The sequence below is a fragment of the Lemur catta genome, chromosome 8 (genome assembly GCF_020740605.2).
Source record: "Lemur catta isolate mLemCat1 chromosome 8, mLemCat1.pri, whole genome shotgun sequence".
Classification (NCBI taxonomy): domain Eukaryota; kingdom Metazoa; phylum Chordata; class Mammalia; order Primates; family Lemuridae; genus Lemur; species Lemur catta.
Genome location: NC_059135.1, coordinates 59425636 through 59450681, shown reverse-complemented (window position 1 = coordinate 59450681; position 25046 = coordinate 59425636). Strand labels below are relative to the sequence as shown.

The 25046-nt window shown below is 33.7% G+C and overlaps 1 protein-coding gene across 10 annotated transcripts in view; it reads left to right on the top strand.

Moving 5' to 3' along the window:
• Window positions 1–25046, top strand: part of SCN2A (sodium voltage-gated channel alpha subunit 2) — a 124867-nt gene that overhangs the window by 83860 nt on the left and 15961 nt on the right. For 8 of the 10 annotated variants that reach the window (XM_045559372.1, XM_045559373.1, XM_045559371.1 and 5 more), the window contains 6 exons: window positions 998–1354; window positions 7784–8263; window positions 17690–17813; window positions 19822–19976; window positions 21614–21787; window positions 24722–24844. In XM_045559372.1, the coding sequence (XP_045415328.1) occupies window positions 998–1354; window positions 7784–8263; window positions 17690–17813; window positions 19822–19976; window positions 21614–21787; window positions 24722–24844 (1413 nt within the window). The remainder of the gene's footprint in view (window positions 1–997; window positions 1355–7783; window positions 8264–17689; window positions 17814–19821; window positions 19977–21613; window positions 21788–24721; window positions 24845–25046) is intronic. The other 2 variants (XM_045559377.1, XM_045559376.1) reach the window with 1 other exon arrangement.

The following is a 25046-nucleotide window of genomic DNA, read 5'->3' as shown; positions in this document are numbered from 1 at the left end:
AAGTAATATGGACAACTATTTCAAAAACTGTTCAGTACACCTTTGTGATAATGTAATGCAATGTAGGGAAATAGGAAGCATAATACCATTAGCATCTTGCTTAGTATGTCAGGCTCTTTTGCATAAATTATTCTGTAGGGCTAAATTAAATATTTTGGTACATATATTTGTTCCTTTGGACCATTTCAGTGCCATTAAATAATGCACGATTCTCAGCCTGACATTTACTGAAACATCAGAAATAAAATACTGATGCTATTTACCTGTAAATGACACTTTGGAGGCCTCTCTGAGCTAATACAACCAATGTGTCAAACACAGTGACACAGCCATTTACATACTATAATGAATTGATTAATCAAGTCATTGAAGACATAAAGGTTGAAAAAGTATAGGATTTTGCTTAAGTCCAAGTATTTTTTAATATAATAAATCTTTAAACTATAGCGTAATATTATAGCAAGCTAAAGATATAGGTAGATTAAAACAATCTAAAGACTTAAAAGAAATTCGTTCATTTTTTGTTTGTACATTATATAATTTAAGTGTTATTATTTATACTTGTGCACTTCAGCATGATATTTCAAGTACACTGAAAAATATAACCACTTTGGGCTTTTATATAATGAGAGCCTCTACTTCTCTGAAACAGTGTCTGCTAATTAACCATTATTAATCTTAGATATCTTAGTTCCTTAAAGAAAAACAAAGCTATGTTATATATGCTTATGTAGAATTCTGGAAAATGTGGTGTACCTTATTAAAATGCCAATTAAACATTGTATAATATAATTATTTTATTTACTGTGTGAACCATTTCAGAATAAAAAACACCCCATGGTATTAAATAACTGCTACATTTGTGGGATAATAGTTTGACACATAAATAATTCATCACTCTACAATTGAGAGTTACATTGTAGAACTTCCCTGTAAATAAAATTACTGATTCTTCAGAAATGCAGGGCATTAACAGTCTTCTTGCTTTTGTTTCCAGCTCCGAGTATTCAAGTTGGCAAAATCTTGGCCAACTCTGAATATGCTAATAAAGATCATTGGTAACTCAGTGGGGGCTCTGGGAAACCTCACATTGGTGTTGGCCATCATTGTCTTCATTTTTGCCGTGGTCGGCATGCAGCTGTTTGGTAAGAGCTACAAAGAATGTGTCTGCAAGATCTCCAGTGATTGTGAACTTCCACGCTGGCACATGCATGACTTTTTCCACTCCTTCCTGATTGTGTTCCGTGTGCTGTGTGGAGAGTGGATAGAGACCATGTGGGACTGCATGGAGGTCGCTGGCCAAACCATGTGCCTTACCGTCTTCATGATGGTCATGGTGATTGGAAACCTAGTGGTATGTAGTAAAAACATTTTCCTCATTTTCAGTAAAAGACAATGTAACCATAAAAAAGTATGTTCAGTTGAAGAATGTTTTGTATGTTTTCTTTTTTATATCAAGGCCATTTCCTATTCTCTATTATTCATGACTGCAAGAGCCAGATATGATTTAGACTATTGTAATCCACACAAACCCTTAAAATACTTTTTGAACTGAAGTTGTTCTTTTTCATTATGCCTCTTGCTATTCCATGGAGAGTAACATTTCTGGCTTTTATTTTTCAGTTCTTGTACTAAAAGTACGGAAGTGTTACCAAGAACAGCCATTCGTTCTATTTATGAGAACTAACAGTAGTATCACTTGAAAATGTTTCAAATTTGAGTTTCCTACAAATTGGAGTTTAAAAAAGTAATAATAATCTCAGTCCATTAAAAGTACATGGGATTTTGGTGCCTAGAAACTATAGTATGAGCCAGTAACATTGACTCAAGAAACATTGTTTGTCATCTCTGTGTAAAATTAACCATGCCCAGCATCATTGTCCTGAGTCTTGGAGACATGGGAAAGATGATAGAGAGATAAATATGACAGTTATGTAACACGTACTCAATAGGATTAAACATAGAAGGTATCTAATGCATGTCAAAAAATATGAAAACAAAGTGCCAAGTTCACAAAATGGGAAAATTGCTTTATAATAGCAAAGTTGCTCAGGGAAGTCTTTGTCAGAGTTTAGACCTAAAATATCTTTAATTGAGATGTAAGATTTAGCTTGGTAGGAAGAAAGGTAGATCATACCAAACTAGGGGACAGTATACCCGGTGGTTGGGGAGCAGAGGATGGTAGACTTTGTGAGAAGGATCAGGCTCTTATACTTTAACTATAAAGTCATTATACTGAGTTGCTTGATTAGTACCAAACCAGGAATAGAAAAAGAACTAGCATAACCATTATTTTAAAGTATATACTCTACAGACTTGATTTCCCTTCACATGAATGTAACCTTCAATTCCCCAAAGGAAAAGAAAGGGGAAGGAAAAAAGGCAAAATAGTATTATTTTATCTCTACTCATTGCCAGATTTCAACCTCCTTAGCATTAGTTTAGATAATTCTGATCTATTTTTGAAGTAACAAGAAACATGAACAGTGTACAATCCAGAAATATGGACAGTGGCTTAAAACATCAAACACTGATTATTTTGTAGTTTCTGTGGGTTGGGAATTTGGGAGCAACATGGTTCTGGTTCAGTCAGTCAGGAAGCTGCTGTCCAGATATAGCGGAGCTGCGGTTATCTTCACTGGGGCTGGAGGATCAGCTTCCAAGAAGGCTCAATTTCATGACTATTGACAGGAGGTCCCAGTTCCTTGTTGGCCGTTGGTTGAACATCTCAGTTTTTCTCTACTGGGCCTCTCCATAGGGCTGTTGAGTATCCTCATGGCATGGAAGCTGGCTCCTTCCAGTGCACAAGATTCAAGAGAGAAGGCAAAGAGAAAGTCTGCTTTATGTTCTAATCTTGAAAGTCACACTCCATCACCTTCTGTCATATTCTATTCATTAGAAGCTAAACACTAAGATGAGCTCACACTTAAAAGAAATAGGCTCTACCTTTTGAAAGGAAGAGTATCACATAATTTGTATTTATTTTATTTTATTTTATTTTGAGACAGGTTCTCGCTCTTTTGCTTGGGCTAGAGTGCAATGGTGTGATCATACCTCACTGCAACCTCAAATTTCTGGACTTAAGCGATCCTTCTGTCTCAACCTTCCAGGTAGCTGGGACTACAGGAGCACACCACCATGCCCAGCTAATTTTTCTATTTTTTTGTAGAGATGGGGTCTTGCTTCTGCTCAGGCTGGTCTCAAACACCTGGCCTCAAGTGATCTTCCTGCCTTGGCCTCCCAAAGTGCTAGAATTACAGGCATGAGCCCTGCAGATATATTTTAAAACCACTAAAATCCCTAGTACAACTTTAAAATATTTGCTTCCAGAAAAGTATGAGATTACATAGAAGAGAAAGAAAGGGTCATAGAGTTACATCAAACAGAAACAAAGAAAAGATCATAGGATTGTGTTATAGATTTAATTTCATTTCTTATATATATTTGGGAAACATTGGAAGAAGAAAAGAAAAGGCAGAGAACATAATCCTTTATGACAACTATGAATGATCAGACTGCAACAGAGAATTCAGAGTGGGAATAGTAAAAAGTAAGTTTGAGACCAGATTATGTAGAGTCTAATTTATGAAAAATCTGTGCACAATAAAATAGATTTTCCTTTCAGCAATTCAAAGCTACAGATGGCTTTGTATCAGGAAAGTGACAATCAGTAAGTGGTATTTTGGTAAAATTTATGTATTAGGAGATTGCAGGGTGGATTTAAAGAGGGGGAAACTCAGTCTATCACATATCATCTATTAGTTTACTGAAATAAACACATCACTCTAATGTGTAATTTTATAGAAAATTCATGTTGAAAAGAGAATTTCAGGCAGTATCAAGTACCTATACCTATGGATGACATTCGATATTAATTTATATTGCTATGCATGCATAAAAAGACATAGTTCATAAAATATTCATTTCCAAGGCATAAATTTAACCTTTCTATACCTTTAAGAGAAAAAATTAAAGGTTCTCCTTTCTTTTTGACTATCAGTAAACAATTCTTCTTTTTGTGATAATCCGGGTATATCTCTGGAGTAGCTAAAGTAGTAATAACGTCATGTTTACCATCATTAAGGGAATGTGCATATTGCATTTGCCTGAGATTGAATAAACTTGATGCACTGCCTCCTACAATGCTTACTTCCCCATTCCCCCTGGAAAAAGGGAAAAGTCTCCCAAAAGCAAGCTGGCATAACTTCCTCCCAACACACATGAACTACCATCTGGGGCTCCACCACAACTGATGTGAGTAACAGTCAGAATAGATGTGACTGCCAGGCCTAGTCCACAGACAAGACAGAGGTGGAGCCACAGACTGCTTTCCCCAAGCCAGAATTTTAATTTTTCTGACATGGTCAGAGACCTTTTTATAGGTTTAAGGCAGGTGCTACAGAAAAAGAGAGCAACTTTTTGAAGGCTGCTAGTTCTAGAAGTAGTAGACACAATCTCCTCTTTCTCTAAGTGAAGGTAAGGCAATAGAACACAGGAAGGTGTGAATGAAGGCTTTGGGTTCCTCTCACAAGTAGACAATCAGGATAGAGAAACTATTAATATATCCAAAATGTTTTAATCTTGGACCCAAAATGAAAATTATGGTAACATTTGCATTCCAAGAGACTAACTTGAGGGATATATGAAAGAATTGATTTCACTAATGAACTAGCACGTTTGTGAAACAGAATTCAGGATTTCATCCCTGAGTGAGCTTGCTGAACTCTGTTTTCTTAAATTGCCTTTGATCACGCCAACACCTGGGCTGGCTGTTGTACAGCTACTCTTTGGTAACAAAGGAAGTCTAACCAAAGAGATTAGTTTGACTCACACAAATATTTCTAGGGAAATAAGGTAAATATAAAAATAGCATTGTGAAGCATAGGTTGGATAATGGTAACAGTGACAATAATAACAGCTAAACTTTCTCAAGGGTTCACTATGTGCCAGGAGCTGTGCTGAGAGCCACATGGGTTCTTTCACTGAATCCTCATAACAACCTTGTAATCTGGGCACCAGAAAATATTATGTTTATTTTATAGATGAGGAAATGGGGGTTCAGACTGGTTATGCTACTTATCTAGAGTCATACAGGTAGTAAGTGACAGAAACTTGATGCTTACCCAGCACTCTAATTCTAAAAGTGGTTCTCCTCTGTTATGTCAAGTAATTTGTGGAACTAAGGGAAACGAGTGTCTAACAAGTATTTGTAAGAAAAATCTTAGCACAGCAACACCACATGCAGGTTGGCTGCTTTAAAAAAAAAAAAGCTTCACTGAATTTATATGAAAGAAAAGTCATATGTTCACAGAATATTTATTTTTCTTCCTGAGTGGACTAGCATTCAATTAAGTTAGCAATTTATAAAAGATCATAGAAACAATTAGAAAATTAATGGTAAACTTTATGATACTGACTTAGGTGTGGTAGAAGTTCCAAGAAACGAAATATCAGTAAGAGTAAGCATGGAGTGCTATTGCCTTATTCATTCTGCAAACATAGCAATTGGGAGCAAAGACATCAGAATTAGATTTTGAAAACAAAAAACAACTTCTTTACCTATAACTGTGATCGTGGGCAAGGCACGTAAGCTATGTATTAATAAAAGCCTCAGTTTTCTCATCTATAAAATAGTAATAACAATAATTCCTGCCTTATGGGGTTGTTGTGAGAAATAAATCATATGAACCTTGCAAAATGCTTGGCACAAGGACTGCTACTTACTAAAAGCTCAAGAAAAAGCTCTTTTTAGTATTATATTACTATTATTATCTTCTGATATTGCTAGTGATCTAGGGTCTGGCTCTGAGGCATATTTTTCCCAATCTACCAGCAAAGTTGTGCTTATTTAAAAAATAATCCAATGCAATATGATAGAGATGTGGGTGAGAAATTTACAAGAACAGAATGGCAAAGGCCATATAAATATAACAGTAAATGACATTTACAAATAGAGTACGTGTCAAATGCATTGAAGAGACAATATAGATTGAATCTTACTATAGGAGGATTCACTGATGTATATCAAGAAAAATTTCCTAATAGACAAAGACAGTACATTAATAAACCTTAGAAAAATAAATCTAGAAAATAATATGGCACCAAAATTCAGCTTTATTGCAGATAAAAATAATAATTTAGCATTCAATTTTGTTTTCCATCATTTATCTATTTTTTCATCCAAAGAAATTCAAAGGCAAATCACAACAAGCCATAATTTTACTGGTAAATTCCAGAAGTAAAGGAGCAGTTCTTGGTATGATTATCAGGAGCCATGATACAGTGACTGGCAGTTGTGGCAGTGTACACTCTCAAAGTTACACGTACTCCTCATGGATCTTATACATTTTTACCTTTTTTTTTTTTAACCACTGTTGGTTAGACTAATTTACAATAGTTAGACAAAAGTGCTCTAAGCCTTATTGCATTATAGAAACATAAGAATATAGCAAAAATGCAGCTTCCTTTTCATTGGAGTCTTACTTTAAAAATTTTTCCTAGGATTCCTCTTTTGTACTACCTGTTGAGCATCCCTAATCTGAAAATCCGAAATCCAAAATGCTCTAAAATCCAAAACTTTTTGAGTTCTGACATGACGCTACAAGTGGAAAATTCCGCACCTGACTTCTTGTGATGGATTGCAGTCAAAACAGAGTCAACACTTTGTTCCATGCACAAAATTATTAAAAATATTGTATAAAATTACCTTCAGGCTATGTGTGCAAGATATGAAGCATAAATAAAAATATGTGTTTAGACTTAGGTCCCAGCCCTAAGATGTTTCATTTTGTATATGCACATATTCCAAAATCCTAAATCCAAAACATTTCTCATCCCAAGCATTTTGGAAAAGGGATAGCCAACGTGTATTTGCTTTTTGCATTTGTCTTCTTTACTGCTATAGCTTTCCTTTATTCTGTATGCTTAAATAATCAGGAACTCATGGACATTATCAGTCACACCCTGAAAAAAAATTATATGACTCAGTCTTGTGCCCCTTAGCATGCCCGATTTCTTAGTAAATTACCTTTTTTTTAGTGCACACAATGGGTTTAGCATCACTAATCTTTTCACTCATTCATACCAGTGGGGACTATTTTTGGAGACCCAATATACAGACTAATTAGTGATCTTTTCATGGCAATACAGCCCCACAATCTTTAATTCAATATTAACACCATTATTATTGTATAATAACAATTTCTTCATAGCATTCCCAACTATTGTATAATTATAGTGACCATGATTTTCTGAATCAAAATTGGGACTTTTCATCTAGTAATGGATAAATTTTTCTCCAATTTGTCACGTTATCTAGGAGCAAAGGCACAAAAATCAAATCATATTTAAATATATTGGAATCATCTTTGGTTTTAGGAAAAAAATTATAATAAATTATCAATGTCCCAGAAAATCTAGATTACATGGTCAAAATAAAGCTTAGCATCCCAAGTTAAAATTTAGCATCCAAAATAAAACTGTTTTTTCACTGTACAATTGTGTAGATCTCTCTTTTGGAACTGAGTTTAATATAAAAATTTCATGTAACAATGATTTCAATGTTTTTGCAATGATTAAAAAGGAAATACTATTAATAGTATTTTTTGATATTGGCCAGGTATTTATTTCATTCACTTTTTTTCAGAATATTTTATTATGAACTAACAGAAATATCTATTAGCATAAAATGAGATATCAAGAACAATTTTGAAAAATTTGTAATTAAGAACAATGGAAACTATAATAGAGTGTTTTTATCACCTGTTTTCCTACTGTGTTTTAGGTTTTGAACCTCTTCTTGGCCTTGCTTTTGAGTTCCTTCAGTTCTGACAATCTTGCTGCTACTGATGATGATAATGAAATGAATAATCTCCAGATTGCTGTGGGAAGGATGCAGAAAGGAATCGATTTTGTTAAAAGAAAAATACGTGAATTTATTCAGAAAGCCTTTGTTCGAAAACAGAAAGCTTTAGATGAAATTAAACCTCTTGAAGACCTAAATAACAAAAAGGACAGCTGTATTTCCAACCATACCACCATAGAAATTGGCAAAGACCTCAATTATCTCAAGGATGGAAATGGAACTACTAGTGGCATAGGCAGCAGTGTAGAAAAGTATGTCGTGGATGAAAGTGATTACATGTCATTTATAAACAACCCCAGCCTCACTGTGACAGTACCAATTGCTGTTGGAGAATCTGACTTTGAAAACTTAAATACTGAAGAATTCAGCAGTGAGTCAGATATGGAAGAAAGCAAAGAGGTAAATTTTTAAATAAGGAGATATTTTGGTGTTATGTATTGCTGTTGCTTTAAAATCATCAGATTTTTAAAAATTACATGTTTCCTTCCTGTAAGAAAATCGAAAATATCTATCAATATATTTTCTATGGCAAAATTGGTAATACTAAACTAATGATAGATTAAAATATAGCTAGAAAAATGATATGCTAACTCATTTTTCAAATACTGTTTTGAATTTTTGATATTAATATGCAGATTAACATGAATTTTTCTAAGTATTTTAAAATAATCTTAGATTTGTGAAAATGCCTCAGTTTGTCTGCTTTCTGCCTTATTATTTGCCCATAATGGTGGATTTTGTATGTACTGGAAAAATACTTGATGGGAGGGTAGTTCAAATTCTCTTGTTACATTCTTGGTTCTTACAAAATACTTCATAAAATGTGATCTTATCACTTCTTGGCCTTTTGGCTAAGATCAAACGTATAAAAAAACGTGATCTTATTTAGTTTGCACAGGCATATTTACTAATGGAAAATCTGATTGGGATCTTGGCTTGATATTTCCATATAGTTTCATGTTGCCTGAAGTAAGTAATTTTTTTTAACGAAGAGAAGGTATCGATGAGGAATCACAATAAAAATATGTTTAACCCTACCAAGCCCAGCGCTTGTCTTTAAACAAACAAAAAACCTTAATATATTATAGGATGTAAAATTCTACATTTACCAACTCAGTAAGTGTTGGCAGTTTAATGTATTCTTTGATTTATAAGAAAAGTATGAGTATCAGAATATATTTGTGGTTTATTTTGCCATTAACCTATAGGTTAATAAGTGCAAAGTTGGGGGTAAAGAAAAGAAGGAATTTGAAACTTTCATATTTTATTGTTCAACTATACAACCATGAGGACAGGATTCCTAGTAGTTAAAGCTTGCATAAACAAATAACAATAACAATCAAAAACAAAGATTTGTCCCTTCCTCATTTGAATTGTTTGGCAGGGAAGATAAAGGCCTCTATTACTGTTCTTATTTTAAGAAAGAAAAATGATATGGGGGAGTTTGGGGCACTGACAGATAAAATTTAAGTAGCATAACATAATTATGGTAATCACGGATCAGTTAAAATTATGAGGAAAAATATAGTTCTAAAAAGAAAACTAGATATTTCAGTCAGTATTCCTATATTTATTTGATAAAATTACTAAAGAATATGCTATTTTCCATAGTTTCTTGTTTATAAGGTAGATAATGGTGCTAAGTCAGTGATTAGGTACAGATAGAAGTTAAATAGGAAATTCAGACAATGTTTTAAATATAGGTACTAAATATTAAAATATAAATAACAGGCCATAGCTACTAGTTTCACAAAATAACTGATGAGATTCAAGGGGAAAGTAGCAAAACCTTATAGCCTGGGCAAAGAATTCCTCTTGTTAAGAAAATTTTGGATGAGCATAGTTAGTTGGGTTATGCTGAAAGCGTGGGGCCTGATTTCTCATGTTTTATAATAATAGAATCTGAAGTCAGTGTTTAGAAAATAGAATTGGGTCATTATAATTTTAATGTATATTCCCCTCTCATTGTTTTGACATTATGCCTAATAGTGGATATTTTCCTTATAGTAAAGAAAGTCAATTTTTATTTTCACACATTTTTAGTTTTAGAATGTCATATAAACTAAGAATGAATTATAAAGGATCAAATGTCGAAGCCATCAGCTAGTTTAAGCTTTCAACTAAGTTTGAATACCTTTTGAGGTGTGTTTAATTTGAAATCCAGTCTTCATAACTTTTAGAAACTTTAAAGCCTTAGGCTTTCCAAAAGAGCATGTATTTTTGCCTCACCTCAAACCATTCTGTTTGATGTAAGAGGGATGGATGTCCAGGAAGATGTGGTTTCTGGTGAGGAAATCTAAAACTCTCTTCCCAGTTTCTCTTGTTACCATTAAGCTTTTTTATTTGTTTTCTAGTTAACTCTGAGTTAAGTCCTCTAAAATAATGTTTGTGAACTCAGTATTTTGGAATTAGAGGCAGAGAACTGATCTGCCGGTTGGAGGTAGACAGAATTATTTTATTGCTTAAGGTGTGGACGCCATTCAGTACCTTCCCACCATAGAGGTTGTTGTGTTTAGTGTTAAAGTTATTTGGAGGAATTTGTAATTATGGTTTTATATCAAACTTTCTAGATGTAAATTCATAAACTAATAAAGGATTAGGGTAATAGTCTAGGAAGGGAATACATGTGGGTTTTAATCTTTTGGAATTTTACCTGGTAGCTCTACACTGGATAACTGAAGAGAATTGAAACAATTATTCAAGAACTTCAAACATTCTCACCTGAAGTACCTTTTTAGTATTTGTCTTCTAGTCATTTCCGGTCATTTTTTTTTTAACTGGTGGGATGATATTGTGCTGTTAAATATCACACAGTAGTAAGAAACAGCATGAGGCTTATTGCTATTCCTTTCTAAATGATTTTTTAAATTAAACAAAAAAATAGACATTTTTCTTTTTTAGAATGTTTAATAAATTTCTTTTGATATGGCAGACTAAATGAGTGGACTCATAGTTTATGTAGGTGTTTGAACTAAGTCCTCTGCTATGTTTTTGCCAAATTTGTGTGATTCTTTGGTAATTTTCTGTAGATTATCTAGAATGTATCATTTAAAATTCATGTCATAATCATGTATGCTTTAACTTTCACGTTATTTTGATTATATTTAATGTAATTCCTTTTGTGATTTTGAGTGACTGATAATTCTTTTAAAGATTTGAATAATGTTGAAGCCATGCTTGAATGATTATTTTTCGAAGTGAAATTTAGTGGTATGATATGGTGACCTTCACTGCTTACCATTCTTACTTCTCACAGGGGTAAAATCAAGCTGGAGCCATCAAGAATGCAGCTCTGGTGTTTTTTAACCAGCCAAAAGCTCGTGTCACCACTTTTACCCAGGTTACCCAAGCAAGTTGTACATATATAAATACAATCAGTGACTTTTGACTGGCCTGCATGTTACTCAGCTATGTTCCTTGCCCATCCATTGGCAGTAAAATAAAAACACGCACAGCTGCTATTATGCTGAGTCATATAAAGCATGGTCAGGCAAGTCTGACAACCCTAACCTTTTTTTTAAAAAAAGATTTGGTTGCTAATTTTCTTACATAGATTTTAACAGAAATTATATTCAATGAAAAGTAAAAGTGCATGCCTTTATGGATTATTTAATTTCCATTTAATGTTTTGAACATACGTAGGGCCTAAAGGAGAAATGTAGGTGTTTGAAAAACTCTTGCAGAAAAGCCTTCTATCCTCTGCCTTTTTAAAAAATATAGCCCCAGTGAGTGTACTTTGTTGGTAATTTTTTGTTTAGTGTCACATTAAGTTTTTCTGAAGGGTAATCTGCAAATTAAAGCAATGCCTTATTCATGTGCAAACTTCATAAAGGATGTTTTAATGTGATAATAATGTAAATGAATTGGAATGTTTATATTTTGGCTGCTAGCAGCATGGGTGTAATTTTTGTCTGCTTTATTGTAGGGAAAATGGCATCGCTTTATTTAGCAATCGACCAAAAGTATTTTGCATTTAGAATATAATTCCCTTGGAGATTCTGTTTATATGTACCTTAAAACTCCTAGGCTGAAAGAAAAGGAAATAAATGTCTTTTGTACACCTATTATACATTAATTCTTCAGAAAAGCATGAGATTTGGGCTCATTATGATAATGGGTTGTTTTTCCCAGTTTCTTAGAAGGAGACAAGGTTAGTTTTCTTATTCTCTGAGTATTACAGTTGCCAAGTTCCTGTAGAGAAAAGCATTTGAGGGAAAGTGGGTCAATCAGGTATAGTATCTACCAAGTCTTCCAGTCTGTTAGTGACAAAGGGAGGGGGAAAGGCTCTAAATATCTCTAATGTAAGATCAAAATGGGCCAAACACGTGGCTTTTGGGGCCACTATTAATCTGTTGAGGGGAAGGCCATGATGATAAAAGGGTCCCTCTTGCCACTCCAAGAAAGATATTAAAGATTCTGCTATTTATGATTTTAAAAATTTTATTATGTATCTATTATAAGCACTAAAATGACTTTCTGGATAATATAGTATCGTGAGAATGATTATTTTTATTTTGCTATATTCCTTAAAAAGTAATACCAATAATTCCTTCTAATGTTAATGTGTCACTTTGGCCTTAAGCTCATTCCAAAGCAGGCAAGACCATCACTTCCATTGTTCCACTGTTAAGATTTTCTATGTAAAATGATCTTGAGCTCCTTAAGTACAAGTTAGCAGCAGGATCCATGTAGAACGAATGATGGCCATTCTTGGAGACCAAAATAGCCAGCTATGGAATACTTGATTTAATGTATATTTAAAGTTATTTTTTTTAAATCCCAGTTCTTTTGTTGAATCACATTAGTTCATTTGTCGGCCTTTTGACTAAGTCAAGTGTAATATCTGTCCTTATCAGTACAAATCACATGAGAGTATACCTCTCTTTTTCCAAGTTATATATTAATACAATATTTACTAGTTACATTTTCTTAAAAATGTATCCTAGCTTCATAATGAGAAACAAGAGTGCCTATGAAAACCTTAATAGGAAGTGATGTTTTCCTTTTTCTGTGCTGAATTAGTGATTTTTAAAAATAATTTACTTCCATTTACTTTATGAAAGAAGGTTATTAGTTTGGCACTTTGATGTTTAAGAGTAATTAATAATTGGTGTGGAAAGTAAAAGTTTGACATATAGTATTTAAAAATACAAAATGAAATAGTATATCTTGATGTTTACTAGATCATTAAGCAAAATATGATTTGCCCTGCTTAACTCATATGACTATAATCACCCAAAACTTAGAAGAATCCCAGCAGATTTTCAATAAAGAGCTATAATGTGAGGCTTCCACCCTCAAAAATTGAATTAATATTTCTACCTGAAAGTGAATGATTTCCAATTCTTTTCAGAACAAATAAAACTGGCTATTGTTTGATCTCTTTACTATCCTGATATTGGAGTACATTCATATTTTGTTAAAGTTTAACTAGGCAAGGACTACTCTAACAATGTCATTCAGTCCACTTGTTTCCTGATAAATATTAAAAAGTGAAGGTAATAAAAACAGAATCTAAATACCCACTTTTACCAAAGGGCAGAATAGGACTTGTCAAACTGGGTCTACTTCTAGCCAGTTCATATTTTGATCTCTTACTTATGTGACATTTTGGAGTGAAAGATGCCCAGATTGGAGCATTTTCAGGCAACCTCTATCTGAAAATTCTTCTTTAAGTGTATGAGTTGTAATAGTTCCATATAATGATATACATTTGACAGTTCTAATTGGTGGATTTACACTACACTTAGTTTGATTATAATTATGACCTTATCTGAAGCTGAAGATTTTTATATTCTTAATTTGATTCATTTGATTTTTTATGGGCTTTTTATGCATTTTAACTACTTTAGTCAACATATTTTATAATATTGTAACATTTTTCTCTAATGTGATTTTAAGAAAGTCTTTGAATTGGTATCATACAGAAAGGTTTTATAAATCACAATTTCTTGCCTACATTTCAGGTTTATTGCTTAAAGTAAACTTTTTGCTTATGATATATTCCAATGTGTAGTTAGCTCTACATTAATACATATCAAAATTATAACTATAACTTGCATTAATACTAAAGCTCATGGTTAAAAACATGGAAATCAGCAGTATCACAATATTGTCTTGAAACTACAATATTTAATGACATATCCAGGCTTTTGATAAAGGATGGGTTTACTTGCAAATAATCAAAGAAAGTCTCTAGCAAATCCTGGCAGAACGGGGCACAGAAGTCCTAGAGTCCAACCACTGATTCACTCTGACTTTTGACAAGATGATTAAACCCACATTTCCTTTTCTAAATAGGTAACTAGATTGGCTGATGTTAAGGGTTGATGTGCAGCTTAGATTCTTTGTTATTTGTAAATCAAGTGCCAGAAATGCAAAAGTATATACAGGTAATACATGTGACGGATCCTCTGCTGCTCCACTTCAAGGGAAGATGTGGAAGGATGAGATTGCTGCATAAAGAGGTTCCATTCACCACTGTGACTATAGACTCATGTACATAAAGTGAAAAGAGGGAAAACACTATCAAAATGATTCAGTAGTAGTTTTCCTAACTCCAGAGTTAAACTACATTTACTTCAAAGACTCATCTTTGGTCTGAGCAATTGGCAGTATGGTTTTGAGATAGCACTCTTAATTCTAAGAGTTACTGATCATTGCTTACACAATTCAGAATTTTGAAGGATTTGTGTTACTCTGAAATTAAGAAAGAATATTATTTTCATATTCTTTTTAATGTGAAAGTAAGTAGCAGATAGGAGGTGTTAGCAGTAGTGATTGAATTAAAAAGTCCATGCACTGGTCATTCATTAATTCAACCAACATTTATTAAACACAAAAATTGGGAATAGGTGCTAGAGGTACAAAGATGGCAAAAACATGATCATTGCTAAAAAAAAAATAAATCTGGTGAGATGCATCTTCTAGAAACACACAATACTTTCAAACTGCACTTTTAGAAAAGTAGTAACATGACCTTTAGATAGGTAAATATTTGGCTTTAGGAAAAAGGTATCTATTAATTCTATATCAGAACTAAGGCACTGCACATAAATACAAGGGAACAATGTTCATTCTCCTATTTTTTAATATGATTTAAATAAAATATAGGAATGCCTTTTATAATTAGAATTTCCAAAGCTAATGAATGAAAAGCAATTTTGTAAAAACTTCTGAATGGTTGTCATTTTCAACGGAGTATGGCAAACTCTGGTTAATAGTCTCTATTTTTAACCTTGTATCAAACTATTTGGTGAATTGTTAATTTGAACAAGCTATTGAAAACAGACAATTCATCTAGTCATTCATTCATTCATTCAATATTTAATGAAAAACATGTTGGCAATTCCGTGTGTTCTTTGTATTTGGTGTATTATCCATAGGGCCTAGGGTGCATTGTCCCTGCCCCTAAATGTCTTACAAGCAGGGTAAGGAGACCAAAATCCATCTGTCTGAAACAATTTGACCCGTGCCTTATCGAAGGTCAAAATGTATGGTAAACCACAAAAAGAATTATGAACAGTCTAGGGCACTTATTGTAGGTGAAGATGGAATGGAAGAAATGAGGAGTCTAGATTTTTTTGAGAGACTCTATGACAGGGAGGAAGCATGATTGTGCAAAATAGTAAAGATGGGAAGGTGTGTGGTGACACAAGTCTTCCCGAAGGCATCTAAAGTGTTAACAACCCAGCTACTTGGCAGTAGGAGTGATAGTTGATGTTACAGGGAACCTGTTTAAACTTTTGCACATTTTGAACCAAGATTTCCTGTATCTTCATTCCTGTAATACATTGTCTAGTGACATCTCCCAATCACCACCGAAGGCTAGCCTTCATTCTGTTATGAAGTCTTTCATTCATTTATTCATCCATCCATTCACTTTTTAACCAAATTTATTGAGTATCTGCAAATCACTCAGCACTGATAGAGGTTCTGAAATAACCATTCACCAATGCCAGCCTGAGCACGTGGAGGACTCCTAATACAGATGCTCATTTTTTCCTTGGGCCCACATTCTGTGTTTGCAGTGTGATCCTTATTCCTAAAAGGAATATTTTTCATTTCTTATTGTGGGCTGTGTGTAGTTAGACTAGTGACTAAGCTTAGATTTTTCTGAATACCTTGTTATGTTTTAACATCCTACAAATGACAAGATCAGTATTATCAGGCCCCTAATATGTAACAGCTTCATATGAATTAAACAGACTAAAAGAGAGGATATTCTAGTCATTCCTTAGTCAATTATAAATATATAAGCAAAGCTATACTTATCTCAGAAGGAGTCCAACCCAAAGACAAAAGATAGGAAATCAGAAAATGTCTAAAAAATTGGAACATTTGTAATAAGTCTTCTCACTTTGATATTTCATCTTAGAACAAAATATATTCAAATTTTAATGACAAACATGATTATTTATCTAGTATTGTGATATGCCTGATAAGTAGAAAAAGAAATCAACAACCTTTAAGCCCCTTATAATATATATTCTTTGATGTAACTATTTTGGACAAATTAAAAAATAATCTCCAAACCAATTCTAAGAAGGCAGAAGATTTTATTGTATCATTGATATTGTTCAATTACATGAGATAAAAGCATTTTAAATCTCATATATATCGTACATCAATACTTCATCAGCACCACTATGCTAAGTAAATATTTTATAGAAAGAAAATTATTATTATAAAGTAAACCATCTTCCTAAGGAAAATTCATATAATCATTAGCCCATACATAGTATAATATTTTCAGTCTGACTAGAGCATCCATTTTATTATAGTTTAACATAGTTCAGTGTGCATTTTATCATGTGCTTACCTCATCCCCTTTATAAAGTAGCTCTTATCAGCTCAACCATTTCCTAATGTTATGCACTAATGGTAATAACATTGTAACAGGTCCGAGAATGCCGTGGCCCAAACTACTCTGATTCCGTGTGGCACTCACACCTGGCCCTGCATCATTCCTGCAGCATTTTAAGACCTGGTTAAAGACTGGGATCCCTTCATTTAAGCTGATCCCAAGAATGGCCTGATCTGGCTAAAGTTTATTGCATTTCAAGATTTAAGACTTCTTTCTATTATATTTTTCTTTTGGTGATATTTGATTTAACCTAAAGGAAAACAAAACAACAACCAAAGATTCATTTCTGCCTGTACTAACAGGACAGGTAAGAGTGCCAGAGTAACAAGTAGTTTCCAAATGCACAATGAAACACAGGAGTGCATTGGCCAAAGAGAATGCGAAATATCAGCTCTTGCTATATAGCTAACAATGTGCTGCTCTTTTTGGAATTAGAAAATTATAGAATAGATTTAATAACAACCAGTGGTATATGTTTTCATGTCAATGAAAAGTGGATAAATTTAGATTGTTGCTGTTTATGTGCATTTGATCAAATCTTTTCTGTATTTGACATGAAAATACACTTGTGCAGCTTTTGTTGGTTGGGTCACAATTTTAGAATAAAAAAACGATACCATTTGCAAACTAATTTACAAAAGCAAGATCACAGATGACCATATGACTCTGGCAGCTTACATAAGCTTTCTGCAGGATTTTATTTTAGAATCTCTATACGTGGGTTCAAACAAAAAGTTATTTCAGTTAACACCATATTTTAAAGAAAAAAATACACTATGGTGCTGTGTCTAATCTTGTGACCCCACACCTTTACTAAAGCGGATTGGCATTATGTTTAAGTTATTCTTAAATTACAGATCAAGAAAATGCATACAGAAGACTAGGGGGCACGCCTAATGAATTTTTATGTTTAGATTAAAAAAAGCAACTAAGAGCTTTTCTGTGGGATTGATTTTCAGAAGCTAAATGCAACCACTAGTTCATCTGAAGGCAGCACAGTTGACATAGGAGCTCCTGCTGAGGGAGAACAACCTGAGGTTGAACCTGAAGAATCCCTGGAACCTGAAGCCTGTTTTACAGAAGGTAAGCAAAACAATGGCATTTATGGTCAGTAGTCTCCTTTTCTCTATCCTATGTTCTATCTGTGTCTGTCTATCAACTGTGTATGCAATAATTGTCTATACCTGTCTACCAACTGTTCATTTCTTTGCTAATTTTTTACATTTTGTATATCAAAACAAAGGCAATTTTTAAAAGGTAAAGTTTAATTTACATAATTAAGTATTGTTATTTTTATAGACTCTGTTCAACTCTAAGAAATGCTACTAAGTGGCTTTTCTGTGGCCCTCTACAATATCTTACACGAGAGAAAACCAAATCACACATACCTCTCTATGGTGTAAGAAAATAAAAGAAAAGATATAAGGAAATGAAAGAAGTAATTTGCCATTTACTTTTTCATTCTGTAGTGGGTACTTTGTCATTCTATAATGGGTATTAATTGAGAAATGTACATCTAAATCTGTTCTTGAGTAATAGTTCCCTGTATCAGTTAAGGTCAAATATTTTTTATTATTTTTGAGCAAAGATAGTTAATAAAAAAGTCAAAATAGGGTGTGAGTCATATGATATGGGGCAATGTGTCATTGGAATAATCTCAATAGGATTTTCTGAAGAAAGCTAAAATTATGTTATTTGAAGCATGGATCAATTATCTATTGTAATAATAATGCTGTGTGTCAAGCCACCTAAAACCCTGGGCTCTAAGCTCTATACTTTTCCAGTCTTGACTTCCAACTTTTTCTGTGAAACTCACAGACTTTCCTTCGACTAAGTTCTGCTTGTATCATTGTTTCTCCATCATTCTAGCTTCATGTTCTAGATATGATTCTTATATGGCCTTCAAGATCTAGGTTATGAGTATAATATGAGTATAATATTTGAGTATAATAATATGAGCATAACATTTTTGTTACCTATCTTTGTTCAAATCCATCTCCTCCATAAAGCTCAGAAATTAAACTTTACAGAAGAACTCTCATAGTACTTTGTCTTGTGATAATTGCTGCTTTCTATATCTATAGAATTTGTAGACAAATCACCCCAACTTAAAATGCACATTTTTTGAGGGTAAGGCTATGTTTTACATGCTATGGTATAATTTGTCCAATTCAATTCTTTGACTATAGCAGGTATTCAATAAACATTTGTTGAAGAGCCTTTGATCTAGTAGTTCACAAATTATACAAAGCTGTTTATTACATTGCTACTGGTAATGGCCTGAGTTAATGCAATATATATCGAATAATAACAGAATAATTATATAAATTCTAGTAATCTTATTTAGAGAAATATTATGAAATAGTTCACAAATCTATTTACTTGTAATAAAATAAGGAATATTTATTATACCATTTAGTGAACTAATCAGAATTCATACATATGTAATGTCCACATAGGCAAGGCGCAGTGGCTCATGCCTGTAGTCCTAGCACTCTGGGAGGCGGGAGGAGCCCTTGAGCTCAGGAATTTCACACCATTCTGAGCAAGAGCAAGACCCTGTCTCTACTAAAAATAGAAAAATTAGCTGGGCATCATGGCACATGCCTATAGTCCCAGCCGCTGGGGAAACTAAGGCAGGAAGATCACTTGTGCCCAAGAGTTTGAGGTTGCTGTGAGTTAGGCTAATACCACTACATTGTATTCAAGACAACAGATGGAGACTGTCTCAAAAAAAAAAAATAATAATAATGTCCATATAGAGTGGAATTACACTCATAAAATAAGGGCAGGATGGAAATATCAACTTTTGGTAATTGTGTTTTTCTTTTGGTTTTTCCATTTTTATATATGTTTTTATAAGGTAATATAATCCATTATAGTAGTCCTATAAACATAAAAATAAATATTTTTTAACAAATGATTAAAAAGGCATATAGATGATTTTGATTTCTATAAGTGGAAGCCTTCTTAAAAAATAAATTATTTACAGTATCTTGTCAGGTAATAATGTAGATGAATCTCTCACCAACACAAATCTATATAATCAGAGAGTAATTATTTTTTCTCTATTTCCTGTCACATATTTTAGACTGTGTCCGGAAGTTCAAATGTTGTCAGATAAGCATAGAAGAAGGCAAAGGGAAACTCTGGTGGAATTTGAGAAAAACTTGCTATAAGATAGTGGAGCACAATTGGTTTGAAACCTTCATTGTCTTCATGATTCTGCTGAGCAGTGGGGCTCTGGTAGGTGATAACGTGGTCCACTCCTTCATCTTTTAACTGAATTCCTTTCCCTTCAATTAACCTATTACCCATTTTTTTAAGTAAGGTGTTTGTGAGAATGAGGGCAAGTATTTGTGATATGTTTAGCACAGTGTGAGAGGTTCAATATATAGCAACTTTTATCACTGTGTCTGGAGTAGTCCTCAGATGAAATCAAACTCAGATCATTATGGTTTCTCATAATGTTTAAAGAAGGATCTTTCTGACTTTTAATCATCAGAGGCAGTTCTTATTAAGAATGGCAATGTAGATATGATATGGGATTATCAGCTAAACATCAAACTGCTTCACGCTGCAGGGAACTCATCTGTCTGGTTCACACTGATTTGCTACTGCCAACCACAGTGAGTGGCAAATAGTAGGCTAACTTAATTACTGACTTGTAGCAAAGCGCAAGCATTATAAACTTAATTTATGTCTAATTTCATTCAATAGAATGATCAATTTGGTCAAAATATTTATTAATATAATGAAAATGGTGTGACCCATTTTCCCAATTGGTGACACAAATGTGGTTGCATTCTTCTTATTTTTTTTGATTAGTTAATAGAGTATTTGGTGAGTTGATTTCATTAGGAGGATTATCGCACTGTATCTGGAGGCCTCTAGGCCCGCTTCTGATTTGACTAGGAATCCTGTGTTCTGTCATGTACTGACTCAGTCCAAAGAGGGTCAGCCTAGCTTTTTAATGCCAAGTGGAAAGGGAACTATGAAGTCTCATCGGTGACTAGTGCCCTTGCTATGTTAGCTCTTGGTTCTCAGCTATACCTAGTCAGATCTCACCAAAAGACACAAACTTGTTGGCACAGTAGCTGGCTTCTGAGGGGCTTCAGCTTCAGCTGAGCCCCAAAGGCTTATAAGCTTATAAGTCTTATAAGCACATAAAGGCTTATAAGCTGAGCCCAAAAGCCTTTATGTCTTTGTGTGAAGCCCTGGTCACAAGCCCCAATCCCTTGTTCTCTAAAAAAGAAAAGTTTCTCTTGTTTTTGATCTAGGCCACCAGATCGCCCCCTTTTTCCTATAAGAAGATTGAGTTGGATAGATGGGTCTTTTCATTCCAGAAGTTTCAGGGGTTTCTGTGAATGAGTTCCCTACCCTTTCCCAAGGGCTCTGCAAAATTATCTAAGAAGGAACTTCCAGACATACACCCACATGTGCACAGAGAGAGACAGAAAGAGAGAGAGAGACATCAATCCTTTTCCTTTTCCCTAGGCTGAGGGGCCTCCTCACCTTTTATCTGCATTACTGGGAGGGCACATTCCAGTGAGTCTGCACTGAACAAGACAGAGCACTCCCACATGACTTTCCACCTCCTGCTCTAGAGAGAAGCAACTGGCAAGCTCTCAAACATTGCAGGTTCTTTTGGGATACTCTGATACCAAAATTTAAAAATTATTTGAATTCTTTAATTGACTGAAACACCCAGTCAATAGTCATTTGTGTACAGATAACTATAAAGGAAAATGCAGCCATAAGAATCACTAAGCCTTCCAGCCTTAGGCACCTGCTGACAGGCTTGCATCATTTTCTTTTCTAAGAAGACATCAATTAGAGACTGATGGTAACAATAAAATTTAATAGAATTCTTTCACTTACAGGCCTTTGAAGACATATATATTGAGCAGCGAAAAACCATTAAGACCATGTTAGAATATGCTGACAAGGTTTTCACTTATATATTCATCCTGGAAATGCTGCTAAAGTGGGTTGCGTATGGTTTTCAAATGTATTTTACCAATGCCTGGTGCTGGCTAGACTTCCTGATTGTTGACGTGAGTATTTTGCAGTTTTCTGTTTCATTTGTTGGCATGTGATGATGTGTACTAGTCTAGCCATGGTGCTTGGCATATAGTAGGCACTCAGTAAATACTGCATCAGACCAAATATAAGTGGTGTTCCCCGTTCACAGTGAGAGAATGCCCCAAAACAATTTTTGCCAACTTAAATAATATATACTTTCATAGATGAAACAGTCAAATGCCATCTTGTTATAGTTATTGACTTAGTTTCAAATTAATATTTGAAATTTCAAGTTATACAAAGTAATATATTAACTTAGAAATTTTGCTTTTTTCACTCTGGTATTTCACAAAATAGCTGTATTTCAGTTCTTCACGGGCATCTTTGATATTAGTATCTTTGTCATCACTAGAGCCAGCTGAGAAGTTTTTGTCACACAGATGGATTATTAATTATAGAGAAATTTGAAAGTCCAAAAAGCAAGAGACATCACTGGATTTTTACAATGGTAGAAACAAACTGTCTATTGACCAATTATTTAAAGGTTTTATTAAATGACATTGGTGTTGAAATAAAGTAAGAATATGAGAATTTTAAAATAATTGAATATGAGACAGATCTGCTATTAAATGTAACTTATAAAGGCTACATGCAGAATAACATTAAAAGTCTTCTGGCAATAAAATAAGACAATAAATAATATTTAAAACTACTTATGTTTAGACATTACAAATGATGGGAAAATGAACCAAAAACTATAACCATTCCTTTAATTGTATAATGGATTTATGTATGATACTATTTTTTCTCTATATTCTATATGTGGTTATGATAGCTTAGAGAATTCATTATAAAAATATTTGACATTTACTATATCTATGTAAGGGTAAGGCATTAAGTAAACACTACTTGTATGTAAAGAAATGCTTAAGAGAAATCTAGCTATCCTGCAGCTAGCACTCATATTACCTAAAATACTCTGATATTTACCTTTTCAGATTTAAGAAAACTATTATGATAGTATATTAAACTGATCAATACTTTGCTTTAAATCAAGTATGCTTATTGTTCACCTATTTTGTTATGAAAGATACAAATATAAGTCAGTCATTTTTCTGATCCTGTAGGAGCTTACCATCAAATAGTGAGGACAGATATGCAGACAATGACAAGTTGACACCTGTGATTAGAAGTGCCATTCCCTTCCCTTGAGGAAGGAGGAAAGGCTTCATGAGGGAAGTGGAGTGTGAGCTGGAGTTTGAGGGACAAGAATTTCAGCAGACACAGATGAGGAAACGACACATGTTAAAACATTGATGCATGACATGCAGGGCTGGTTCCAGAAACAAGTGGTCCTCTAGGGTAAGCACAGACTGCCAGAGGGTGAGGGGAAGCATTTGTAATTGGATGGTAAGGTAAGACAGGTAAGTTAAAGAACAGTTTGAAGAACCTGAGATGCCATCCAAGGAAATTTGGACTCTTGATTTAGTAAAGAGGAAGTCGTTGAAGAATTACATATAGAAAAGTGATAGGACCAGCTTGGTGTTTTAGGGAGAGAAGTTTGGTGGGGCTGTGAACGGTGGAATAGAAACAGGATTATTTAGACACCAAGAGACCAATTAAGAGATTGCTGAAATGCTGCAGGAAAAGAAGGCCGAAATGTATCTCCTTTTCACCTTTAGCTACACAAGTCACATAAAATTGGATAGTTTACCATCTCTTTTAATCAGCCAATCAATACTACCCCTTCAGAATATTTCTCATGTGTCTAACTTTTATCTTTCGTCCTTTAACTAATGCCTATCTCTTTTTGGTTCTGACTTCAGAGAAGGTAAAGTACTATAGGTCCTCATACCTTATATGCAGAAAATATTCACAATTCATGATAATTCAGTAACTGTTTCTCAATTATCTGTGAAGAGGGGACTTCCAAAGACTAAAAGTTTAGCTTTTATAAACTATATAAGCCATGTAAGATAAAATGTTTATCTCTTTTTTCTATATGCAAGAGGTTTCACTTTCAAATTGCATGAGCAAAATTAGTTTGAATAAGTCCAGTTTCTTTGCAACAATTATGTGTGTGCTTCACTTATTCTTGTTAAAAAATACATTTTTCAAGTATCTATTAACACTAACTCTTAAAAGCTGTATTACACATTTATTTCTATTTATCTGCTTTTGAATTCAGGGCATTTTGGGACAAATCAGCTTATATAATTTTAATGAATTTTCTACATATTTTCAAAGAAAATTGGACTTGTATATGCCATCTATGACAGTTTTTCTTTTTCTTTTTAGCTGAGACTTTAGAATTTTTATTAACTACGTTAGCCATCTTTATGAACGACTAAAGAAAACATACTTCTTGTAATTCCTAATTAATTATACTAAAATCTCAACTTTTTCAATTCACTGATTTTAAGCCTGGGCCTTTTTGAATGTGTTCATGTTGATATTGTTCATATTTACCAGTGGTTTGCATAGTGGACCAAGTTTTAATTTCTCTTTCAGGTCTGCTAAACAACATGAGAAATGAAACAGTAATAAAGTTTTACAGATCTGTAGATGAACATGACATTTCTGTCTGTCTGTATGTCTCTCTCTTTTTTTTTTTCTGGCTTTGCTTTTAATTTTTTCAAAAAGATTTTCTGTCAAAAATCTTGAAAAGAGAAAATGTGTAGCATTCTTTTTAATAAGCTTGTGACAGTGGTTCCAAAAGAGAAAAGCGGGATCACAGGCCAGCATCATTAGTCTCTCCAGGGAACTTGTACAAATGCAAATTCTCAGGCCCCACCCCAAATCTACTAAACAGACCTCTGCCAGCTATCAGTGTTTTTAACAAGCCACTGAGTGATTTCAAAACTCACTAAAATTTGAGAATTACCGATTTATTGCATAGAGCCAGGTTGAACTATGTAGACATTTTTGTCTGTATATAACACAGTTGTGTTGCTTTCTCTGTATAGGTCTCATTGGTTAGCTTAACTGCAAATGCCTTGGGTTACTCAGAACTTGGTGCCATCAAATCCCTCAGGACACTAAGAGCTCTGAGGCCCCTGAGAGCCTTATCCCGGTTTGAAGGAATGAGGGTAAGACCAAATGCTTAGAATTTGTTAAAATTACAATTGAGAACATACTGACACTATGTACCTTAGAAATGAAAAATGTATAGAGAATTTGTGTCTTCTATTAATATATTCATACTGACAACCAATCAGTCCATAATAATATTTATCAGATGTCCATAATACTTGGCATGGTATATATCACAGAATATAATGCTTGAGTGAC